Raw genomic sequence first — 20,194 nt, forward strand, 5'->3', positions numbered from 1 at the left:
GCGGGTGTCCGGCCGTGTGCGCGGGAGCGCCGCGGTTGTGCATCAGCGGGCACGTGGGGCACCGCGGTGTATGTGTGCATGCACGGATCGGGAGCGTGAACCCTCAGGCAGCGAGCAGTCAGACGGTGCACGCGTGCATTCATCGGGAGCGTGCAAACAGAGCACCTCAGTGCATGCATGAGGGGACCAAAAACGCGTGCATGCATGCACGAACCAGGATTGTGCATACACGCACATCCAGGCACCGTGCGTGCACATTGCTGCATGAGTGCATGCAAATCATGCACGGTGCACAGCATGCCATCGTCCCAGTGGGTGTGCTGCACACAAATTGCAGCACAAAATTTATTTGAAAAGCGCCTCCTGAAAAGTAGCACAGTGCTCCTAGCTCCCAACCTCCTCAATAGAACCCCTGGGGCCGTTTTTGACTGTTTCTTGCAAAACCAGAGGAAGAACGGAACCCCAGTGGGCTGCAAGATTGCACTCGCTGCTGCTTAAATTTCTCCTTTTGCTTCCCCTGGCTTTGCATTCACACAGAGCTGCATGGTAAGCCTGGTGCATTGCTTTATGCCGATTGCTTTGGTGAAAAACTGGAGTGAAATAGCATCAACTGAAGCAAATTGTGTGCGTGTGAGTGCGTGTGCAAAGGTTGCTCTCGCTTTTTTCAGCTGACAAATAAGAGGTAATTTGCAAGGCGAGGAAGAATGCTCACCCTCCAAATTCTGCTCCAAAAATCACACAGCCGGGGGTGTATCATGTTTGCAAATGGAGCGATGGAAAACGTTACAGCCTTAAAGCACTCTGCAAGAGCAGCTCCTGAAGAGCTCAGCCATCCGGCACGGCTTCCTCTGGGGCAGCGCTGCTCTTCCTGCTGCTGAAGCCTTTAGGATTGGGAACATCTGACTTTAGGAGCATGCAAGTCCGGCTCAGAGCGCACGCACAGGAACCGTCCCACCAGGAAGCCACCAGCATGCTGATTGCTACCACTGCAAAATAAAAAAAAAAAAAAAAAAAAAGTGCTGCTGGTGCAGCTTTGCTCACTGCTTCCGCCTGTTTTGCCGCAGGAGGTCCCAGAGCACAGTGCTGGGGGCCCTGGGCAGGATGCAGCAGTGCCCATGGGTGTGACACATCCCAGGGTGCTGTATTGCTGACCACGCTTTAGCACCTTAAAAAGAAATTCACCCCTTGTTGAGCTGCTGGGAAGGGAACTAGAAAACAGCCTGAGAAAAATATTAATAAAAGCCAAGAGGCGATAGGCAGGAAACCCTTTATTGAAAAGGTAAAGGCAGAGTCACAACCAGAGTTGCCCTGAAACTCAAACACAAAGATAAAATCAAAAAATGGTACTTTTTTCCCCTTGCAACAGAAGTCCCGAGCTTGGTTCTGCTGGATCCGTTCTGCAGCTGATGGGATCTGTGCATCCCAAGGGTGACAGCGGGCGCTGCCGGGCCATGCGAGGAGCGATGCTTTGGAGGAGGGACGTGGGAGCAGCATGGTCAAACACAGTCTGTTTTTTTTTTCTTAGGGTACAGACAGCTACTGTACAAAACAAACCAGAAATCTGTAATAAATACACAAGAGGCTCAGTACATTGCTACAATCCTTCACTGAAGGGAAACATATATATATATATACACATATATATCCTAATATATAACCTCTTTGATAGATCAGCATAAAGGCTACGTGTTGCTATGGGAGCAGACCCCGTGTCCCCAAGCAGGACCCACCAGCCCCCAGTAAAGCCCCAGAAGGCCCAAACTGAGCAGTATTTCTGCAAGGAGCCACCAGCCTGCCTTGGCCATGGGTGGGCGCCTGCAGCTGTGCTGCAGCATTCCTCCTTTGGCATCCTAGGGGCAAAACAAAGGGCACAGCGTGGGGTCTGATGCAGCAGGGAGCTTTCTGCATAGGGGAAGCGCTGCAGAGCAAATGTGAAAAGCTGGAAAGGCCTTTACAGGCTGCAGAGCTCCTATACATGCAGACATTTTCCTTGGCACTGTCTCAGGCTGAAATATCTGCCCCATCCTAAATGGATGCTGCTTACACCGCTGGAGAGGAAACACATGCTTGCCTTTGAGTTAAAACCCTCTCAGCTGCAAAGCGGAAAAGAAAACAACCCAGCGAGGCTACATGACTTTAGCATCCAGCTATTTGTTAGAGCGAGAGGCCTTAAATTCCTGGAGATTAATTAGCAGACAGAGAACATTGCCCGAAGGTAGGTCTGAACTGCAGCCCAAGCAGCTCTGGATCCAGACTGCGCAGCTGGCTTTTGTTTTTGGCTTTTCTCAAAAAGAGCCCAGCCAAAACGTTCAGCCCCTGCACTCCTTGGTTCTGCAGCCCTTGGTGTCACTCACAGAGGGGTTCGTGTCCCTCCTAGGGGATGAATTTTACATCACAGCTTTGGCCAGAGCTCTCCTTCTGGCCCCATCTCAGACCTGCACGGTGGGCACTGTAGTAGGGAAGAGTCCACGTGAATTTTGAAGTGACCTCCCTTGCTCCAAGCACCCAGTCTGCATCCCCTCTCCTGAATCTACATCTCATTCCAAAATTCTGCGTCTCCTCCAAAAATCTGCATCCTTCTCCAGAATCTCAATCCCTCTCCAAAATGTGCATCCTTTCCAAAATCTGCATCCCTCTCATCCTTGCAGCTGCCCAGATTCACATCTCCATGCAGTGAATGACAGCAGAGCCTCCTTGCAGACAAGGCAACCTCTCCGCTTGAAAAGCCTCCATCCTGCTGTAACAATGGGGACAAAAGCGATTCCCCCCAAGGCACGGTTTGCAATATGGACCTGTTGTTCGGTCACCTCCATGCTGGCAAAACAATTGCATCATGCTCAGCCCTTCTTGCAAAAGCTCCCTCCCATGTGCAGGGCAGGATCGAGCAGCTCCTGCACCAAGAGCAGCTCCATGAGGCAGCTTCATTTTGCAAATGGGGAAAGTCAAATGTAGCAAAAACCCCCTAATATCCACCCAGCATGCGATGTCAGTGACAAAACATTTGCAAATTCCAGCCCTGCTCCCAAGGCTCTGGCTGCTGCCAGCACACATCCAGCGAGAGGCGATTGCTTCAAAAGGGGAGAGGTCAGTGAGTGAGCAGCATCTGCAGCACGGCCAGAGCGTCTGGGCTGGGAGAGGAGCTGCAGCCCTGTGGGACTCCCTGTTGGAGCTTCCAGGCCCAGATGGAGCCAAATGCTAGGGCTGAGCATCCTCGGGTGTCCTGGGCTCGAGGGATTGGGGCTGAGCAGTGGTACCGGTTGGGTCTCATCTCCAAAATGAAAAGCACAGCTGGTAAAGTGAACGTGTGGCAGGCAGAGCCAAGAGGATGGGAGAGGGGATGTGGGCGCAGCCAAATGTTTGCTCTGCAGGGGAACAGGGACAGCAACAGGCATTTCGCAGCCAGAGCGCTGCAGAGCTTTAATTAATCCTTGGGGCAACCCTGCAAGTGGGAACAGGGGTGGGATCGTTTTATACTGGGGAAATGGAGGTGGGGAGATACGTGTTCCTGGTGGGGCTGCAGCTCAGGGAGGAACAGCGGCTGTGGGGGATGTTTGGAGGCAGAGCTCTGGCACCTCCTGGGTTATAAATCCAGCAGAAGCCGCCACGACCGCCTATAGCCCAGCCCTCGGCTGATTCCCTTCCAGCCACACGAGCCACTTATCTCCAGCTGAAAAACCACAGCTGATAAAATGCTCAACACACCCACACTGCTGCATGGCAGGGACAGCGACCTCAGCTGCACAACAACGCTTTTGCAAAGAAGCCCCAATTTCACCACGTCCCACACCACTACCACCCACCCCATCTCTCCTGAACCCGCAGCCCCAACCAGCCAAAAAGGAAAGGGCACAAATAAGTGATTCCTCCCTATTTTGCTGCCCTTATTCCCCCATCTGAGGTAGACGAACCGCCGGGCTACCAGCAGCTCTCGTCCTCAAGCAAGCCTGCAGCACAGTGGCACTCGGTGGCCTGTGTCCCCAGCCCTGTGCCCCGCTGTCCCCACTCAGCACTGCCGCAGCAGGCAGGTGGCAGTGGCTGGCTGTGGCCCTGGGGAGCTGCATTTCTCTGGGGCGATGACGGTGCCGGTGTAGTGGATGCAGGAAGCATTGCGTGTCCGCACGCCCTCGCCACACGTCTGGGAGCACGGCGACCAAGGGCCCATGCGCCACAGAGGGCATGGGATGTCACCACAGGGTTTGATGTCCTCAGGCTTGAGGGCTCGGTCGCAGGTGGCTGAAGGTTGGCCTTCGACATCCCGGCATTCCACTGTCCGTCTCTGCCAGCCAGAGCCACAGGTCTTGGAGCACTCGGACCAGTCGCCCAGCACCCACTGCGAGGTGAGCATCGGGCGGATGACGTTGGCCGACTTCTTCTCTTTGTCCTTCTGCTTGCTGAAGGGGACGTCTTTAGGGATGAAGAAGGTGTACTTGACTTTGGGTGGGAAGACCTCACTGGCAATGGTCAGCAGTTGGACGGTCAGGGGCTCCGGGAGCTGCCGGAAGCTCTGCAGCCTCTCCAGAGTCGTCATGGAGCCGCTGTACTTGAGGATGGTGCCCTTAATGAGGATGTCCTGCTCCATGGCCGAGATGGCGAAGTCACCGTTCAGCAGGTACCTGCCCTCCAGGGTCCTCAGGGCCAGGTAGTTCCCATCATGGCGCACCCCGCGGTGGCTGCGCTGCTTGATGTCAATGTTGGTTGCCCCAGCTGGGATGGTGACGATGTCATTGTAGCCATACCTGCATGGGGTGAGGGGACATGGTTATTTTCCTGGCCTTTCCAGGGGGGATCGTGGCTCTGAAGCCATCTCTCAGTACCCAAGAGCACTGCAGAACTGGCAACACTGCAGTTGTGCCAGATGTGCGCTAGGCTGGAAAGATTTACTAAATTAAACACAAAAATGAGCAATGCAATCAAACAAATTAGCACAATTATCAGCCTTGGTAGGAAACTACGTTTCCCCTGCTCCTCTTTGTTTGATACGGCTGCAGCATTTGGCACGAAAAGCCAAGGTGCCCCATGGCTTTGTCAGTGCTGAAGGCACAGGGGGACAGGCGAGCTGGGCACTGCTGGCATCGCGTGCGTTGGCCAGATGTCCCTGCTCACATCCAGTCAGGAGCCAAACAGTTAACAGCACAGCCACCTCCGATCTTGTTGGTGCCAACTGGAAAGCCTTTCCTAGAAAACAGCAAGAACTAGGGCAGCAAAAATACTGCTCACCGCAGGCGGGCATCGCTGCACCAGGCACCCCAGGCTCCTCTCGGAAGGGTTGGCAGCCCCATCCCGAAGCCAAGAGCTCCATTTGAGGATACTGTGCTGGAGGAGTTTTTTCTGCAGAGCATGACCCTTGGGAACACTTTGCTTTTCTCTTGGCTCAGGGCTGCGTCCCTGCGTGCCCCCAGTGCTGCAATGCTGCCTGGTGACAGTGACAAAATGCCACCCTGGCACCCCATCCCCCCACATGAATCACACCATGGAGCTGGCAGGGGGCTCTCACACATTCCCCAGGTTGACGCTGCGGTCAGGAATTATGGTCAGAGTATTTTGGAACAAAGCCTCAGGGTCAAAGCCTGCACTCAGTCGCCCTGGCCTCCATAACCCCGATCTTAATGGGATCTCTTCTTGGCTGTAGCTACCACACTAATCTCTCTTTAGTCAACCACAAACAATTCATAGGAGAATGGAAGCTCCATTCATCTGGCTCCCTGGAAGGAAACCATTTAGGAAATCTAATTTGACTGAGTGAGTCACCTCGCCGCATGGAATTGGATGTGCTGGGCTTTGTTACTATCTGTTCAGCAAAAGCCTCTGCGGGACGCATTAACTCCAGCTCCGTGACAAAGCAGCAAAGATTTTGGGTAGCAGAAAGGGCTGCCCACATCCTGGGACCTTATGGAGCGGAGGATTTTTGATATTCCTAGTAAAGGGGAATGAGAGGGGGATGGTTTCCTGAGCATCATGCTGGTTTGCAGCAGAGAGAAGCAGGAACGAGTTTTGCTGCACGAGAGCAAAACGCACCACGTCAAACACGCAGCTCACTCACCCTTGTACATCACAACACCTTTCAGAGCTGCATCCTGAGCAGCACCGTGCAGACACAGCAGAGCAGTGGGGACACGTGGGGTCGGTGCAGGGGAGCCCAGCTGTGGAAACGCTGCCTCTGCTCTTTGCTAAGCCCTGACTCGATCTCGTTTCCTTTGCGGCGAGCGTAGGAAGCGCTTACGCAGACATTGGGCTTTGTGAACATCTGCCCAGCACCCCTGGGCTGCCCGCCGGCACAGAGCAAGCAAAGCTCCCCGGCCAGATGTTGCCGGGTCAGGAGCTCTGCAGAGCCAAAGCAGCTTTTCCAATCACAGCCACAAGAGGAACAAATGTCTCTGTGCTCCTTTCCTACAGCCTGATGCTGCTTTTCCCCCCTGCCCATCTCCAGGGACTGCTCTCCCCTGTGCCTTACTTGGATCGGTTGAGTGAGCCGGATATTTTCCTGCAGGTTGAGCCATTGCCACCGCACACCCCGCACTTGTCCAGTTTCTTGGAGGACCCAACAACGTGATCACAGCCGGCCTTGATGCACTGCCCATGCACACAGATGGACAGGGTCTCCGGACCACACAGCGTCCCATCTATCACCTGGGGAGAGCGAACAAGGAGCGTGGAATTTGCAGGCATTTGCTCTGAAATGGGTATAAAGATGGACATTGGGAACTGACGTCGTGAGATATCTTACTTTGGGCTCAAAGACTTTAAACTCGCTCCTTCCCCTGGCTCGGCAGAAGAGCTTGCAGCGGTCCCGGGGGGACACCCCTGCGTACTTGGGGACCCACTCCAGCCGGTTCCCCTCCAGATCTGTGAAGTTGTAGCTGTTGTATTTCTCACACTGCTGCTCCCGAAAGCTCTTGCCTAAAAGGAAAGGCAAAACAATGACCCAAAAGCCCTGTGCTGCGAGTAAGGAGCTCTCATCCTCCTCAGCGGAGATGTGGGAGAGATGTGAGAACGGTGGAAGCACACAGAAAGGAAGATGCCGCTTGTATCCAACGGACTGCAGGGCAATCACGGGGTGCAGGAAAAAAGCACGGGGAGCGGGTGAACGTGCCTTTGGGAACAGCAGGGAGCTTACCATCCTGCGGGCACTCGTCGGTGTGGCACGACTGGTAACGGGTGCGCTGGCCCTCGCAGTAGCGGCCGCCGTGCTGAGGCCGGGGATGATCGCAGTGGCGGTGGGAGAACTGCACGCCACCACCGCACGTCCGTGAGCACGAACCCCATGGGCTCCATGCACCCCAGCCGCCATCAACCGCCGGCTGCAAGAGGCCACGAGAAGCTGCCAGGGTGGAAAAAGTGCAACCATCCCCCCCCCCCTCCACCCCCAGATCCTCTCCCCGTGCCGCGGACCGGGGCCCTGATCCAGCAAAGCACTTAAGCGCGTGCTTTGCGTGAAGCTATTGCTGGTGTGCACGGGTTCGTGTGCTGGAAGCCTGCAGTTTGCTGACTGGCTCAGGCATCGCTGCTAATTCCTCCGGTAAAGCAATGCAAATAAATCAGTTTAATCAGAGTTAATTGCAGAACTGCTTGCTGTGGTTAGGACTAGCCTAGTCCTATGATCCTCTATGAGCTCTCTCCTGGTTTTGGCTGGGAGGGAGTTAATTTTCTTCACAGTGATTGGTATGATGCTGTGTTTTGGATTTAGCAGAAAAACAATGTGGATGTGCTGCACAGAGCCAAGGACCTTTCACTCCTTGTGCTGCCCTGCCAGCGAAGGGGCCGTGGGGAGACGAGGAGCTGGGAGGGACAGAACTGAGACAGCTGACCCAAACCAGCCAAAGGAACGTCCCATACCATGCTGAGCAATAAAACTAGGGGGAGCTGGCTTGGGGGGTCACTGGTGCTTGGGGATCGGTCAGCAGGTGGTAAATATAACATATATAAAAATACACAAATATAGAAAGGTGCAACCCCACCCCTGTCCTGCAGTACCTGGGGCTGCAGCGCATCCTGTGGCAGGCAGGCTCCATCCCAGCACAGCCCACCACCTGTGCAGGGGGTGCCATCAGCCCATGGCAGGCTGCCGTTCTTGGTGTGGCACAGCGGCTCCCCACTGCTGGTCCTACACCACAGCTGGGCACAGATGTCTTCCTCCGTGGTGTTGGGGCAGTGCTGGAAGTCTTTGCCAAAGATCTGCTGGCACTGCTGGTCCAGGCTGTACAGCGCTCCTCGGCCAGGCAGCTCCGAGGGCAGAGAGAGGGCTTGGGCTGGGGCGTCAAGCAAGCAGTCACCTGCAAGCAGCAAGGAGGAGCATGGATCAGGGTGGAGGTGCACTGGGGTTTGGTCCCATGGATAACACCAAGAAGAGGACACTGAGATGGGATGAATGTCCCATCCCTGGAGATTTCCAAGGTCAGGTCGGACCAGGCACTGAGCACCTGATTGAGCTGTAGGTATCTGGGAAGTTGGGCAAGGTTCCTTCAAACTCAAACAATTCTAAGATGATAAGGGGACAGAGCTCAGCCAGTGTTCTGACTGAGCCCTCTTCACCCTCTAGAGTTTGTAATGAGCCCAAGCAATCAAGAAAAATGCTTTAAATTCTGCTGAGCTGAGCCTTACCGTGCCCTCCATCCAGGAACTCAGTGAGGTACATGGCACTGCATGGGGACCAGGGCTGGCTCTTGTTCAGGTGGACAAAGAGCGGGGCCATCATATGGTGCTTGCCCAGAGGCCCAAAGAGCCGCTCGCAGGTCTTGGAGTCGTCGTGGGGCATGCTGAGCACGTGGCCTGCAGAGCAGAGGACATCTCCTATTAGTTATCAGCCTTTTTCTGTTGCTGCAAATGCTTTTTTGCTTCCAGAACAGAAGCAATCATAGAATCATAAAGGTTGGAATAGACCACTGAGATAAAAAAAAAAGCACAAAAGCTCCACAAAGGCACACATTACCCAGCTCGTGAGCCAGCGTGTAGGCAGCCTGCAGCCCCTCATCCTCGATCACCGAGCAGCTTTTGTTGCGGTCACACATGGTGCCGATATCCGCCACCCCCAGCGTGTCACAGCCTTGATGCCCACAGAAATCCTGTTGGGAGGCAGCAACCGAGAAGGTTGAGCAAACCAAAATTCCACATCCTAAATGCACTCAACTCCCGAATTGGCTCGATTTGTGCCAACTGGAAGCTCCATCCCTTGTGATAGGAGCTCTCCCCTCTCTCCGCGCTATCTCAAAGCCTCGTCTCCCCCAGCATTCGCACCAAGGGACCCCCAGACCTGTCGGGTGAGCAGGATGGCTGTGTCATAGTGCTCAGGGTGCCGGTCGCTTGGTGGGTTGAACTGCTGCTGCCAGCTGCAGAAGTTGCGGAGGGTGAGGCCACCGTTGTCCGACACCTCCGGCCCTGCTGCCTCCTCATCCACCACCAGCACCTTCACCACCACCAGGTTGACGGCATTCTTCAGGCTGGGGTGCTTGTAGATGCGAGCTGCCATGGACATCAGGGTCAGGACGTGGTTCTGCAAGAGGGAGATAGCTGGGGTGAAATCTCTACACAGGGGTGTGGTGTAACTGCCACCTTCTCTTATTTTTGTACAATCGTAGAATCATTTGGGTTGGAAAAGACCTTTAAGGCCATCGAGTGTGACTGTTAGCCTACTTATCTTTACTAGGAAAGGAGAAATCAAACCCATTTATGGAGTCTACCACATCCAAACAGTCATAGATCCACTTAGGCTGATGGACTGGGTGTTGCCCTTCCTATACGCAATGCTGTGCACCCCGAGCCTGCAGAAGCCAAGGGCACAGCAGCGTCACTTCATTTTCTGCCTTCACACCCAGCACCGCTGCTCTTTAAGGACAGTTCTGGGCCATGCAGAGCAGCCACAAGGCCAAGCCACCGTTACCCCTCCCCACCACAGCCTGAGCTCCTGACTGGGGCTGTGGGGCTCCCACACCAAGGCTTTGCCCAGCAGCGTCCTCCACTCAGCAGCCCAACAGCCGGCGATGACTTCATACATGAAATGCGCCAGCACCGTCCTGGCTGATGTAAACATCTTATCAGAGCATCGAAATTCCTCTTCTGCTTGGCACGCATTCACAGACCCGGAGTCATGAGAAAAAAATGCACGATTACACAACAGCAAGTGTTGTGAAAGAGAAAGTGGCTTCTCTCGTCCCCAGACAGATTGCCCGCCCGTCTCGCTGCAGTACCAGCATCGCTCTGAGAGCTCCCAGATGGGATAGGAAGCACGTCCATGGAACCTTCCCATCAGCAGATGTCTTGCTTCAGCAATTGCAGCTGAAGCCTTCCTTGGGCTGTGATAAAACAGCGGCCCCAGAGAGGCTAGTGGGAGCACAGCAGACTTTATTTAGACTGGCCGCTGCTCCATGACATGGCTCACATCCCAGCCAAAACATGCAACAAGTGTCATGGAGAAGTCACCATGCAGATGAGGTCCCTGTGAGTGCAACCAATTAGAATCACACAGCCAGTAGGGTTGGAAAAGACCCCTGAGATCCTCAACCCACCCCACTGTGCCCACTGCCCACATCCCTCGGTGCCACATCCCTATGTCATGGAACACCCCGGGGGATGGTGATCCCTCCCTGGGCAGCTGTGCAGTGCAGCACTGCTCTTTCAGAAGATAAATTTTTCCTTAAATCCAACCTGAAGCCATTTGCTGCAGGGGATGAGGGATTTGTTTACCCCATAGGGGAGACCAACCTACAAGCAGCATAAAGCATTCCCAAAATTGCCCTCTGGAGCTTCCATAGCCCCAGACATGACTCTGTAGGGTTATGCCAAGCCAAGGAATTATTCCAGCAGTGGGAATGGGGAGCTCAGAAAACACCCACCTGCCTGCCCTTCATCTACAAAGCTCCAGAAAGAGCTGGAAGGATGGAAAGCAAACCGAACAAACAGCTATTTAGCACAGATTAAAAGGTCAGATTCACTTGTTCCACCATCTGGTGTCTATTTATACCCATCTTCAGAACAAGTGGGAGCCCGCTGGGTTTTGGGTGGCTTCTGCAGTGCTCCGGGGAGAGCAGCAGCACACCTGCATCTCCTTGCTGCAGCCAAGGGCTGGGAGCTGGGGCTGAACATGAGCCTTTGGCCTCATGATTAGGCTCAGCAATGAAAAAATAAATAAGACAGAGCATAGAGAACTGAAGCGATTGCTCACAACTTGCCAGCGTTGAAGGATTTCACTTTCCAGTACAACCTCTTGCAAAATCCCTATGTATGTTCTTCTTCAAAGGAAGCATTAGGAAGTCTGCAGAGAGCCCCAAACTGGTTTTTGTTGTCCTTTTTTTCTTTAAAAATAGTGTTTCTGCAGGGGAGAAACCGTGCTTAGACACCATTACTGCGGTATGCACATCATGGTCCAACACCCATGCAGGGTGCAGCTCCCTCCCAGCAGGACCAACAACAGGAGAGCTGCTGCGTCCAGCTTGGAGTGGGGCTGTAGGTTTGTTTGTTTGTTCATAAGGTCACCTTCTTGTTTTCCCCTCCCTGGAAGCCAGCAGTTTTGCAAGGGGAAAAGAAATGCTGAGATTTCTGGAGCACAGACAGATGGAAGGAAGAAAACACAGGGCCAGATGAGAGGGTTGCCCGGCTATTGGAAACAATGCACACAGACATCCCAGCTTGCTTTCCTGTCCCAAAACATCTGCTTGCAGCCCCCCAGCTCAGACACCCTGCAAAATCAGGGCCTTTGCCTCCAGGCCACACAGGCAGCAGGTCTGAGCATCGCAGAGGTAGCAGCAGGACCCTGGCTGTGGTCAGCGATCCCACGTGCCAATCTTAGAGAGAAGGGATTGCAACAGCACTCCTAAAACCTCATAAATCTGCCTGCAAAAACCGCAGAAGTCAGGAGAGGAATCCCGGCTTAATCAGCCCGACCCAGTTCTGCTGCGCTCCCCCACGTGCCGGCCCTTTACAGCAGGGGTTGCAGATTCTTTGCTTGCAAGGAGAGCGGCCGGCAGCCACCAGTCTGCAGGGGGAGGCTCAGGGAACGTCTCATCTGCACCCAAGAGATGAGAGAAATCCCACCGCAGGAATCCGGCCCTGCTGCCAACTGGCTGGGGATGCTGCGGCCACTTCCACAACCGTGTGCTGCTAGGGGTGTCCTGGAGCATCCCAAGCACTGCAGCATCGCTCTGCAGGTGCACAGCACGGAAATGGGCCCTGCAGCACCTCCTGCCTCTGCTCCCAGTTCTCCCCAGCCCCATCTCCTGCGATCCTCAGCTCAGAGCAATGCCCAGATCCCACATCTCAGCCCTGGTTTTGCTGTCGCTTTGTAATTTCTTCCTGGTTTATGTGAGTACCAATTCTGCCTCCATCAAGCTCTTGTTATCTAAATTAGGTTAACAGCTGAGTTATAATGGCTCAATCCATGACACAGATTGATTAAAAATAAATCACTAATAGCATTTCCCTAATAACAGAATGGCATTGATTGTAATTTGCAATGCTTGAATGCATCTCATGGTGACTATCTTCTGCTTGATCTCTTACAGCTTATGCAAGAAACTAACAGGGAATGCAAACCATGCTTGTGACCTTTAGTAAATATGGTTACGGGAAGAGAAGTCACAGCAGAAATATGAAAGGGTGCTTTGGACTCAACATTCCTGCTGCCTGGGCATCTCCTTGTAACATCACCAACACTTGTTGGCTCCCCAGCCCCAGCTCCCAGCTTTAAGGAGCAGCAAGCAGCTGCTGGGTCTCTGGAGTTGGGAGTTTCTCCCTGTGTTTGTGCTGCTGAGAAGATCTTAGGGGAGAAATCCATGCCCTAAGAGCTGCCACATGACTGGCAAGGTTTTCTCCCAAATTCTGAAATGTTAGCATTCTGTTCATCCTGAGTGTTATCTCTGGAACTTTCCTTCCAATTGAGAAGCACTCAGCGATGCTGCAAAGATATTGCTTTCTGGGACAAAGGAGATGGGAAAAAGGGAGCTGGGCAGACTGGAAAATAATTAAGGTAATTAAGGAGGAAGCTGCTGTGCATCTGCCCTGTGGTATCGCCCACACTCTGGGGCAAAGCAGCAGTGCTCCTGTCCCGTGCAGCTCAGCAGCTCTGCACAGTGGGATTTTGCTTTTTCCTCAGCTGGGCATTCTTGCAATTCCCCCCAAAATGCCTTAGCTGTAGAGAATGCAGACCCCTGTGTGCTGTGCAGCATCCACTGCTCCTCCATCCTCTGTGAGGATTCTGAGCTCTCTGGAGCTCCAGAGCCCAGCCTGGGGTTACGAAAGCAAAAGTTGCAAAGCGCAAAACCTGAGTGCTGCTGAGCAGCTGAGATCAGCTGGAGCACCAGGGCTCCACATTCCTCAGGGTCAGGCACTGTCTGAGCAGGGCTTTAATGAAAGCTCTGCTTTAATAGGAATGGAGAAATGGAGGGAGACCTGGAGAGGAAAAAAAACAAAAAACAGACGAAGCAGAAAAGCCACAGTGCCAAAGTGCAGATGATGGTTTCAGGTGCTCCAGCTACAAGGACTGCTCCCCCAGCCCTGTACCCAACCAGTCCAGAGGATGAGCAACTTCAGTGCGTGGTCACCAGTGACAAACACCCAAAGATTTCAGCAACATTTGGACCTGAAGACCTAAACAAGCCTTCATGCAACCACACAGCAGCACTTGGGGCACAACACAGCACGGGGCTGCAGACAGCCTGCAGGCAAGAGATGGGGAAACTGAGACACGTGGAGGAGGTAACCTCCCTGATATCAGGGACCGGAGCTGCTCACCACTGAGAGCCGCTTTGATCAGCCCTAGCACCCCTCACAGCACCGCAGTCTCGCAGCCTCCGCTCGGCTGCAGCAGGTGGCTCGGGCGCAGGGCTGCGATGCTCATGGAGCTCAGCGCATCACCCGACAGCGCGGCTCCGACCCGACGGAAGGAATGGCTTTAAGACCCTCTGTCCCTCCGCCGCGGGGACACGGCGTAGAAGGGGCATCGCCGCGCTCCTCGGGATGGATGCTGGTTTGCAAAGGATGCCCCAAACACAGAACCTCTCCTCTTCCCGTTACGGGGTGGTAGACTCCCACCCGGAGCCGAGTGGGGGCACGGCGAGCTTGAGAGAGGGAACAGGAGAAAAAAAGAGGGAGGGGAAAACGAGGGAACAGATGGGGATGGAGGGACACAGGCAGGAGGTGACAGAGAGGCAGCAGAGACGGAGACAGGAGAGGACAAGAGGGGACAGACGCGGTGGGAACGGGGACGCGGACAAGAAAGGACAGGAACGACAGGAATGGATGGGGGAGCAAATCGCCCCCGGAGGAACGGAGAGGATGGGGAAAGTAGGGAACGGAACGGCAGCGGGGACGGGAGGGACCACCGGCAGCCCTTACCTCCACGTCCTCCCCGTAAAAGCGCACCATGGACGCATCGGCCACCAGCAGCGACTCCACGTAGCGCGCCTCGGAGACGAAGCGCCGGGCGCGGCGGAGCGGCTGCCCGGGAGCGGCATCGGGCCGGGGCTGCGATCGAGTCGGGGCCGGCGGGGCGGCGCGGCGCTGGAGGCGGTGCGGGCGGCGCCAGGGCGGGCCGGGAGCGGGCGGCCCGAGAGGCTGCAGCGCGTACGCCGCCCCGTCGAGCAGGAAGGCGGCGCGGAGCCCGGCACCGCAGCGGCTGAGCACGGCGGGAGCGTCGGGACGCCCTTCGACGGTCCCGGCGTAGAAGCAGCCCCGGCGAGGAGCGGCCCGGCCAGGCGGCCGTCGGCCTCCCAAGCGCTGCAGGCGGAGGCGCGGGGCGAGGAAAGAGGCGTCGGGTCGGAGGCGAAGCACGACGGCGCGGCCGAAAGCGGCCAGGCGCAGCGCCAGCTGTCCCGGCGGAGCGGGCAGGCGGGCGGGCAGCAGCGGCTGCGCCTCTCGCGGCGGCGGAGGCAGCGCCCAGGCGTGGCACAGCAGCAGCAGGTGGAGCGGAGCCCGCCCGCCCAGCAGCGCCCGCCGCCCCATCCCGGCCCCGCCGGGCTCCCGGCCCTCGGCCCCGCGCTGCCTCCCCCGCAGCCTCCGCGCCGGCTGCGGAGCCCGCTGTATTTATACTTTCTCCCCCGGCTTTGACATAAGAGGTTTATTTTTGATCTCTCGCTGTTCTCCCCACTCCCCTCCCCTGCCAGCCAGAGGCCGGGGGAGGAGGAGAAGTGAAAGAGAAAAAAAAAAAAAAAAAGCAAGGGAAAGAAAAAAAAAAAAAAAAAAAAAAAAAGCACTTTTGGATGGGGTTTGAGGCCAATCAGGCGCCGGGAGCCCCGCCTGCCTCCAAGTGTCAACTTCAGCCTGTTACTCTCCCAGCATTAACCCCTTCAGGACAACCTCCGCCCGCCCGCTCGGGGTCCTGCCCCGGCTTGGGATCCCGCCGCCGCTTTTCCCCCCGCCACGAGAGGCATTGCCCCGGGGTGAGCCCACCCCACCTCCCCGGACGTCCCTCCCGTGCTCCTCGGGACGCGGCTCCAGAGCACGAGGCCTTTGCCATCTGCAGAGCATCTCCGTGCAGCCTGCGGGGCAGGAGGTGCCTGGGGAGCGCCGGCCCTGCGGTTCCCACGTCCTTTGCTCTGCCAGGGATGGAGCTGCAGGCCCCAGGGGAGCTCCAGAAGTGACAAACACGGAGGTTTCTGTGCCCCAACAGCTGGGTCCACATGGGCTTTCCTCGGGCTGGGACAAAGCAATGGACTCGAGTGGCTAAATCGGACTGGTGGAAAATGCTTGGGAGAATAAAGCAGTGCAGCCAGCTCCTGCTGTCCGCTTGGGGGAAGCGTGACTTCATTAAAAACCCATATCTCCCCTTTGCAAAACTGGATTTTTTATATCTCCACATCCACGTGCTGTCATTGAGTATGAAGGTCTCAGACTGCACACCAGGCAGAACTGTCCCTTGTACAGAGGTGGCAAATGTTGGGAGATGGGCAGAGACACACTGTCCCTGGCTGGAAACCTGCTTAGCACCAGGAACAACCCACTGTAATGGAGCAAGGGAAATTACTGCTTATGCAGATGACTCCTTTCCTCCCAAACTCTCCTTCCCCATTATTTCATGAGATTCCTGGCCTCCCCGTGCAGCACTGGGACGTCCCTGCTGCAGTCTGGGGGTGGCACGTCCTATTGTGCTCCATGTCCTCATTTGTGTTTGTGTTTCCTTTCTTTTGTTTTTTGGGTTTTTTTGTTTTTTGTCCTCAGCTTAATCCCAAAAAGATCCAAATGGGTGAAGCAGCATCACAGCTTCCTGGGAATTCTGCTTTCCTGTGGCTGGGAAATTGCTCCTGGCCACTGCAGGCAGCGCTCCCTCTACACGAGGATGTATTTACATCTGTTCTGCTATTATTATCTCCACTTAAAAGCCACAGCTCTACCTATATAGTAAACAGAGGCTCCGAATAGCAGCACTCCCTGGGGCCAAGGCTCCGATTGCTTCTTGTCTTTTTAAAGTGTGGTTTTCTGTGGCTGTAGGAGGAGAAGGGAGGAAAGAAATACAACTTATGGTGTGCTTCAGTCTGGGACATCTCTGAGAGGCCTCGTATCAAATGTGCTTCCCCAACACCCGGCCTTGGCTGCTCTCTCCCAGCCGCCCGGCTGCAGCTGGAGGGGCTTTGTCATAGCTGAGATTTGCATTTGAAAATCAGCAGAAAAGCACAAATCAGGACCAGCAGCCAAAAGCAAGCCGTGCCTCTGTCTCCTCCAGCCCCAAAGCTGCTTTAGGAGCCTGCTGACAGCCGGGCTGCGCTGCAGGAAGGCAGAGGGGTGCCCCTGCGCTGAACTAGGCCAGGTAAGGCTGCAGGCGATGCAGGGCACGTCTCTCCAACAGGATGCAATTTATTCCCTGCTTTCCGCTCTCGTTGCCGCATCTTTGATCTCGGAGGACGTGGCTGCTTCTTTGCTCTGAGGCACCGCTGGTTTTCATTAGCAGCCCTCAGCACACGGTAGCTGCAATTCCCTGCGGCCGATACGAGCCTCATTGGGCTTGTTATGAGCTTGAAGGCAGCGACCCACACCTGGCTGTGACTCCTGCAGGCAGAACAGGGCACCCCAACACTTTCTGGGGTTTCACACCTCAGACCCTCGCAGCGTGGCCTGCTGGTGTCCTTCACCCCACAGACAAACGCTGGCTGTGGCTTTCATTTCTATAGGGCTGGCTGAGCATGTGAAAGCCATTAGTGTAGTCACTGTGATTTAAAGACCCTTTTGATCACGCATCTTGCAAACGTCTTCCCTTTTGCACAGCCATGCAGTGACTGTGCCCTTCTGTGTCTCCCTGGGCTTGTGCTGCCCAGTGCTCATCTCCAGGGGGTTTTTTTGGCCGCGGGGATGAGGCCCATCGTACAACCGGGTTGTACCCTTTGGGGAATCTCTGCGGTGCTCTGCTGTGCCAGGCTGCTGGGTCTGTTCATCCCCTTTGCTTTGCCTTCAGCCCTCATCCCAGCATGGGGCAGAGGATGGGGAGAAAGCAGTGCGAGGATCTCAGCTCTCCGCTGCAGAGCATCGCCGCTGGGTGTCAGTGCCGCCCCGCAGCCCGGAGAGCTCGCAGGGCAGAAGGACGCACGCCCACAATCAATTCTATTCGTTTTGCCCTTAAAACAAGCAGGTTGGAAGAAATCTCGCTCGGAACATTCGTCTGAGCTTTAAATCGGGGTCCTGGGCTCGTGTCCTTCCAGTCCATCCCCAGGGAAATGCCTTCGCTGCAGAGGTTGGGAGCTGCGCTTGGGGATCTGGCTGCTGAGCTGTGTTTGCTGGAGAGCTGGTGTGAGAAGCGACTGAATGAAGGAGAGGAATAGATGATCTCAACATAAATGCACTCAGCACAGCCACGAGAGGGCTCCCGTGGCTCGCAAGTGCTGCTTCAGCATTGGCTCGCAAGTGCTGCTGCTTCAGCATCGATTGCCTCAAACCCCTCATTCCACACGCAAATCTGTTTTACCCATCCCTCGGTGCAGCGCTGTAGTTCCCACAGGGCCCTTTAGAAGTGAGATAATTTGGTGATTCTATGGCTCTAAAAGCCGATTTCAGTGCTGGGACAGAGGGCTGCAGGGCTGCATCGGCCCCATGAAAGGCGGGTGCTGCGCTCACAGCAAAGCTGGGTGCCGAGAGCAAAAGCACGAGGGGATTTCACCCCAAAGGACGCAAACTCGGCTTCCTCAACCTGCCGGCACCCGCGTCTTTATTGTCTATTTTGAACTGAATTTGGATTTTCAACGCAAGGCATCGCATCGCATCACTCGTAACACCAGCAGAGGGCTGCCTTGCCGCGGGCTCGGAGCTGCGCTTTGCCCCGGTGGAGGCACTCCAGCCTCAGCACTGAAGTAATCCGGAGCCGTACCGAAAATCACTCCTCTAGGAAAAAAAAAAAACCCAAAAAATCAAAAAAACAAAACAAAACCCAAGCTCCAAACCAGGCACGAATCCCCTCTCCTCCCTGTTTCCCCGCTGATGTTAATGGGCTGATGGGAACGCAGAACTGGGGCAGTGGTTTGGATTTACACACATCTCTGCTCTTCTGCAGACCTGGTGTGTGCAGGCATGTTTGGTGGATGGATTTGTGCTGTGAGCATCACGTGAAGTTAATTAATTAAGCCATCAAGGGTGGAGCCTTCTTGGGAAGATGTGTATCATATAAGGGCTGTGTAGTCCCGGCTCATAAACCTTTGTGCTGGGCTGTCAGTGTGTGTGAATGGTAACAGATGTGACATTGGCTTGGGGGAACCCTAAATTTCCAGTTCTGCTGCTTCAGAGCATCCTTGAAAAAACCTGTTGGACTCAATGATCCCCACGTGTGCTTCCAACTCTGGGTTTCTATTCCATGATCCCATGAAAGCTGCTTTTCCCATGGCCATGTTCCTTTAAATGGGAGCAAGCCTTGAATACCAGGGGATGGAAAGAGGGGGATTTTGGATGCTTTCTAGATATATGAACCAGCAGCACCTCAGGACCTGCAACACCAGCTGGAAATCAGGTAAAAACTTGTTAGGATGTTTTTCTATGCCTCTCAGCATTCCCTTACCAGGTGCCAATGGTGCCATGTGGGCCACGTGGTCACCTCCATGTGCTCGGGTTCCTTGCTGCTCTCTCCCTCGATGACCCTATCCAGACACAGCTTTTCTCCAGGCCTTTCTTTCCTGGAAAGCCTCTTAACAACACGCTTTGAGTCATCTTCAGCCCCTGGAGAGGATCCTCCTTCCTGCCCATGTGGTGGGGAGCAGGGAGAGCACAGCCTGAACTTTTGGGATGGAGCCCGGGCTGCAGGGCCGCAACGCCAGCTCTCCCCTGGCTGCAACCCTTCTTTTCTATCTTTGCTGTGCAGCTCTTGGCCCATCTATCTTTATTTATTTTGCGAGCAGGAATGTCCAGGGGAGGTGTGAGGTTTTTCGCTCACCTTTTATTTCGGACTTCTCACCCCTGGAATTGCATTGATGGATGAGGAAATAATAAGAGAAAAGGAGTTGTTGCTTCCCACAGTCACTTGAGAGGAAAGGAGGAGGTGGGAGAAGAAATCCTCAGATGCCAACCGCTCACATCAGCATTTCCTGGTCAGGGTGGGCTATGGGTGAGGCCTGGGTGAGAAGGGATTCACCTTAATGTGGGCTCTGGGCGAAAATCAAAGTAGGATCAGAATTTGAGGCATTTATATCTTGGTATCTGTGAGGTCAAAAGGCATCTCTCACCTCTCTTCATTCTTCTTTAGGTCATCTCTATCCCTTCCATTTCCATTCAGCTCGGGCAGCAGCCAGGTGCAGCCCTGCAGAACCTCACCAGGCCATGGCAGCCGTCCCACTGCTGGGGTGTCCCACACTGCCCTGCTCCTCCACACAGCAGCAAGCATCTTGCTGCCCCCCACCAGCCCTGGTCCTGTCTGCTTTCTCTCATCTGCCCCTTTGCACTGGCAGGAGACACAACAGAGATGTTTCCCCTGTGAGTTCCCCTTCGTGCCTCAGAGCAGACAATGCAATCAGGGGGTTTGTCCACATTTTGTCCTTGAGATAGGGGAAAAATGAAAAATAATGCCTTGCTTCTTGTCTGCAGTGCTCTGTGGGATGCCAGCAGCCCCAGGCTGCCTGCAGAAGAGGTGCCCTAAGAGCTGCCTGTAGGCAGTTTGTGATCCGTGGAATCCACAGCTTTCCCATGAACCACAGGCAGGAAAAGGAAGGCAGCAGAACCTGACAAACAAAGCTCTGCGGGTAGTGATGCCCCAGGAAAGAGTGAGGGCAGGGCAGAGGGCTGAGCTGCATCACTTCCCTCT

The 20,194-nt window shown here is 54.9% G+C and overlaps 1 protein-coding gene across 1 annotated transcript; it reads right to left on the minus strand.

Moving 5' to 3' along the window:
- Window positions 1-1,262: 1,262 nt before the first annotated feature.
- Window positions 1,263-14,928, minus strand: ADAMTS8 (ADAM metallopeptidase with thrombospondin type 1 motif 8). The gene is made up of 9 exons (XM_042832170.1): window positions 14,323-14,928; window positions 9,248-9,487; window positions 8,927-9,059; window positions 8,599-8,766; window positions 7,972-8,270; window positions 7,115-7,298; window positions 6,725-6,897; window positions 6,452-6,627; window positions 1,263-4,736 (listed from the first exon to the last, which is right to left on the minus strand). Exons 1-9 carry the CDS (start codon window positions 14,926-14,928, stop codon window positions 4,004-4,006), a joined length of 2,712 nt encoding a protein of 903 aa, XP_042688104.1. The 3' UTR covers window positions 1,263-4,003.
- Window positions 14,929-20,194: the final 5,266 nt, after the last annotated feature.

Source organism: Centrocercus urophasianus, unplaced genomic scaffold (assembly GCF_019232065.1).
Source record: "Centrocercus urophasianus isolate 14NV4802_14NV808 unplaced genomic scaffold, USGS_Curo_1.0 seq_37, whole genome shotgun sequence".
Lineage (NCBI taxonomy): Eukaryota > Metazoa > Chordata > Aves > Galliformes > Phasianidae > Centrocercus > Centrocercus urophasianus.

Bases quoted from the DNA above. Each gene is read 5' to 3' on its own strand.
- ADAMTS8 (XM_042832170.1), bottom strand. From the start codon at position 14,928: ATGGGGCGGCGGGCGCTGCTGGGCGGGCGGGCTCCGCTCCACCTGCTG. The intron at 6,898-7,114 runs GTAAGCTCCCTG...CTTTCCTTTTAG, and splicing joins CGACGAGTGCCCGCAGGATG to GCAAGAGCTTTCGGGAGCAG. The intron at 6,628-6,724 runs GTAAGATATCTC...CGCTCTCCCCAG, and splicing joins TTAAAGTCTTTGAGCCCAAA to GTGATAGATGGGACGCTGTG.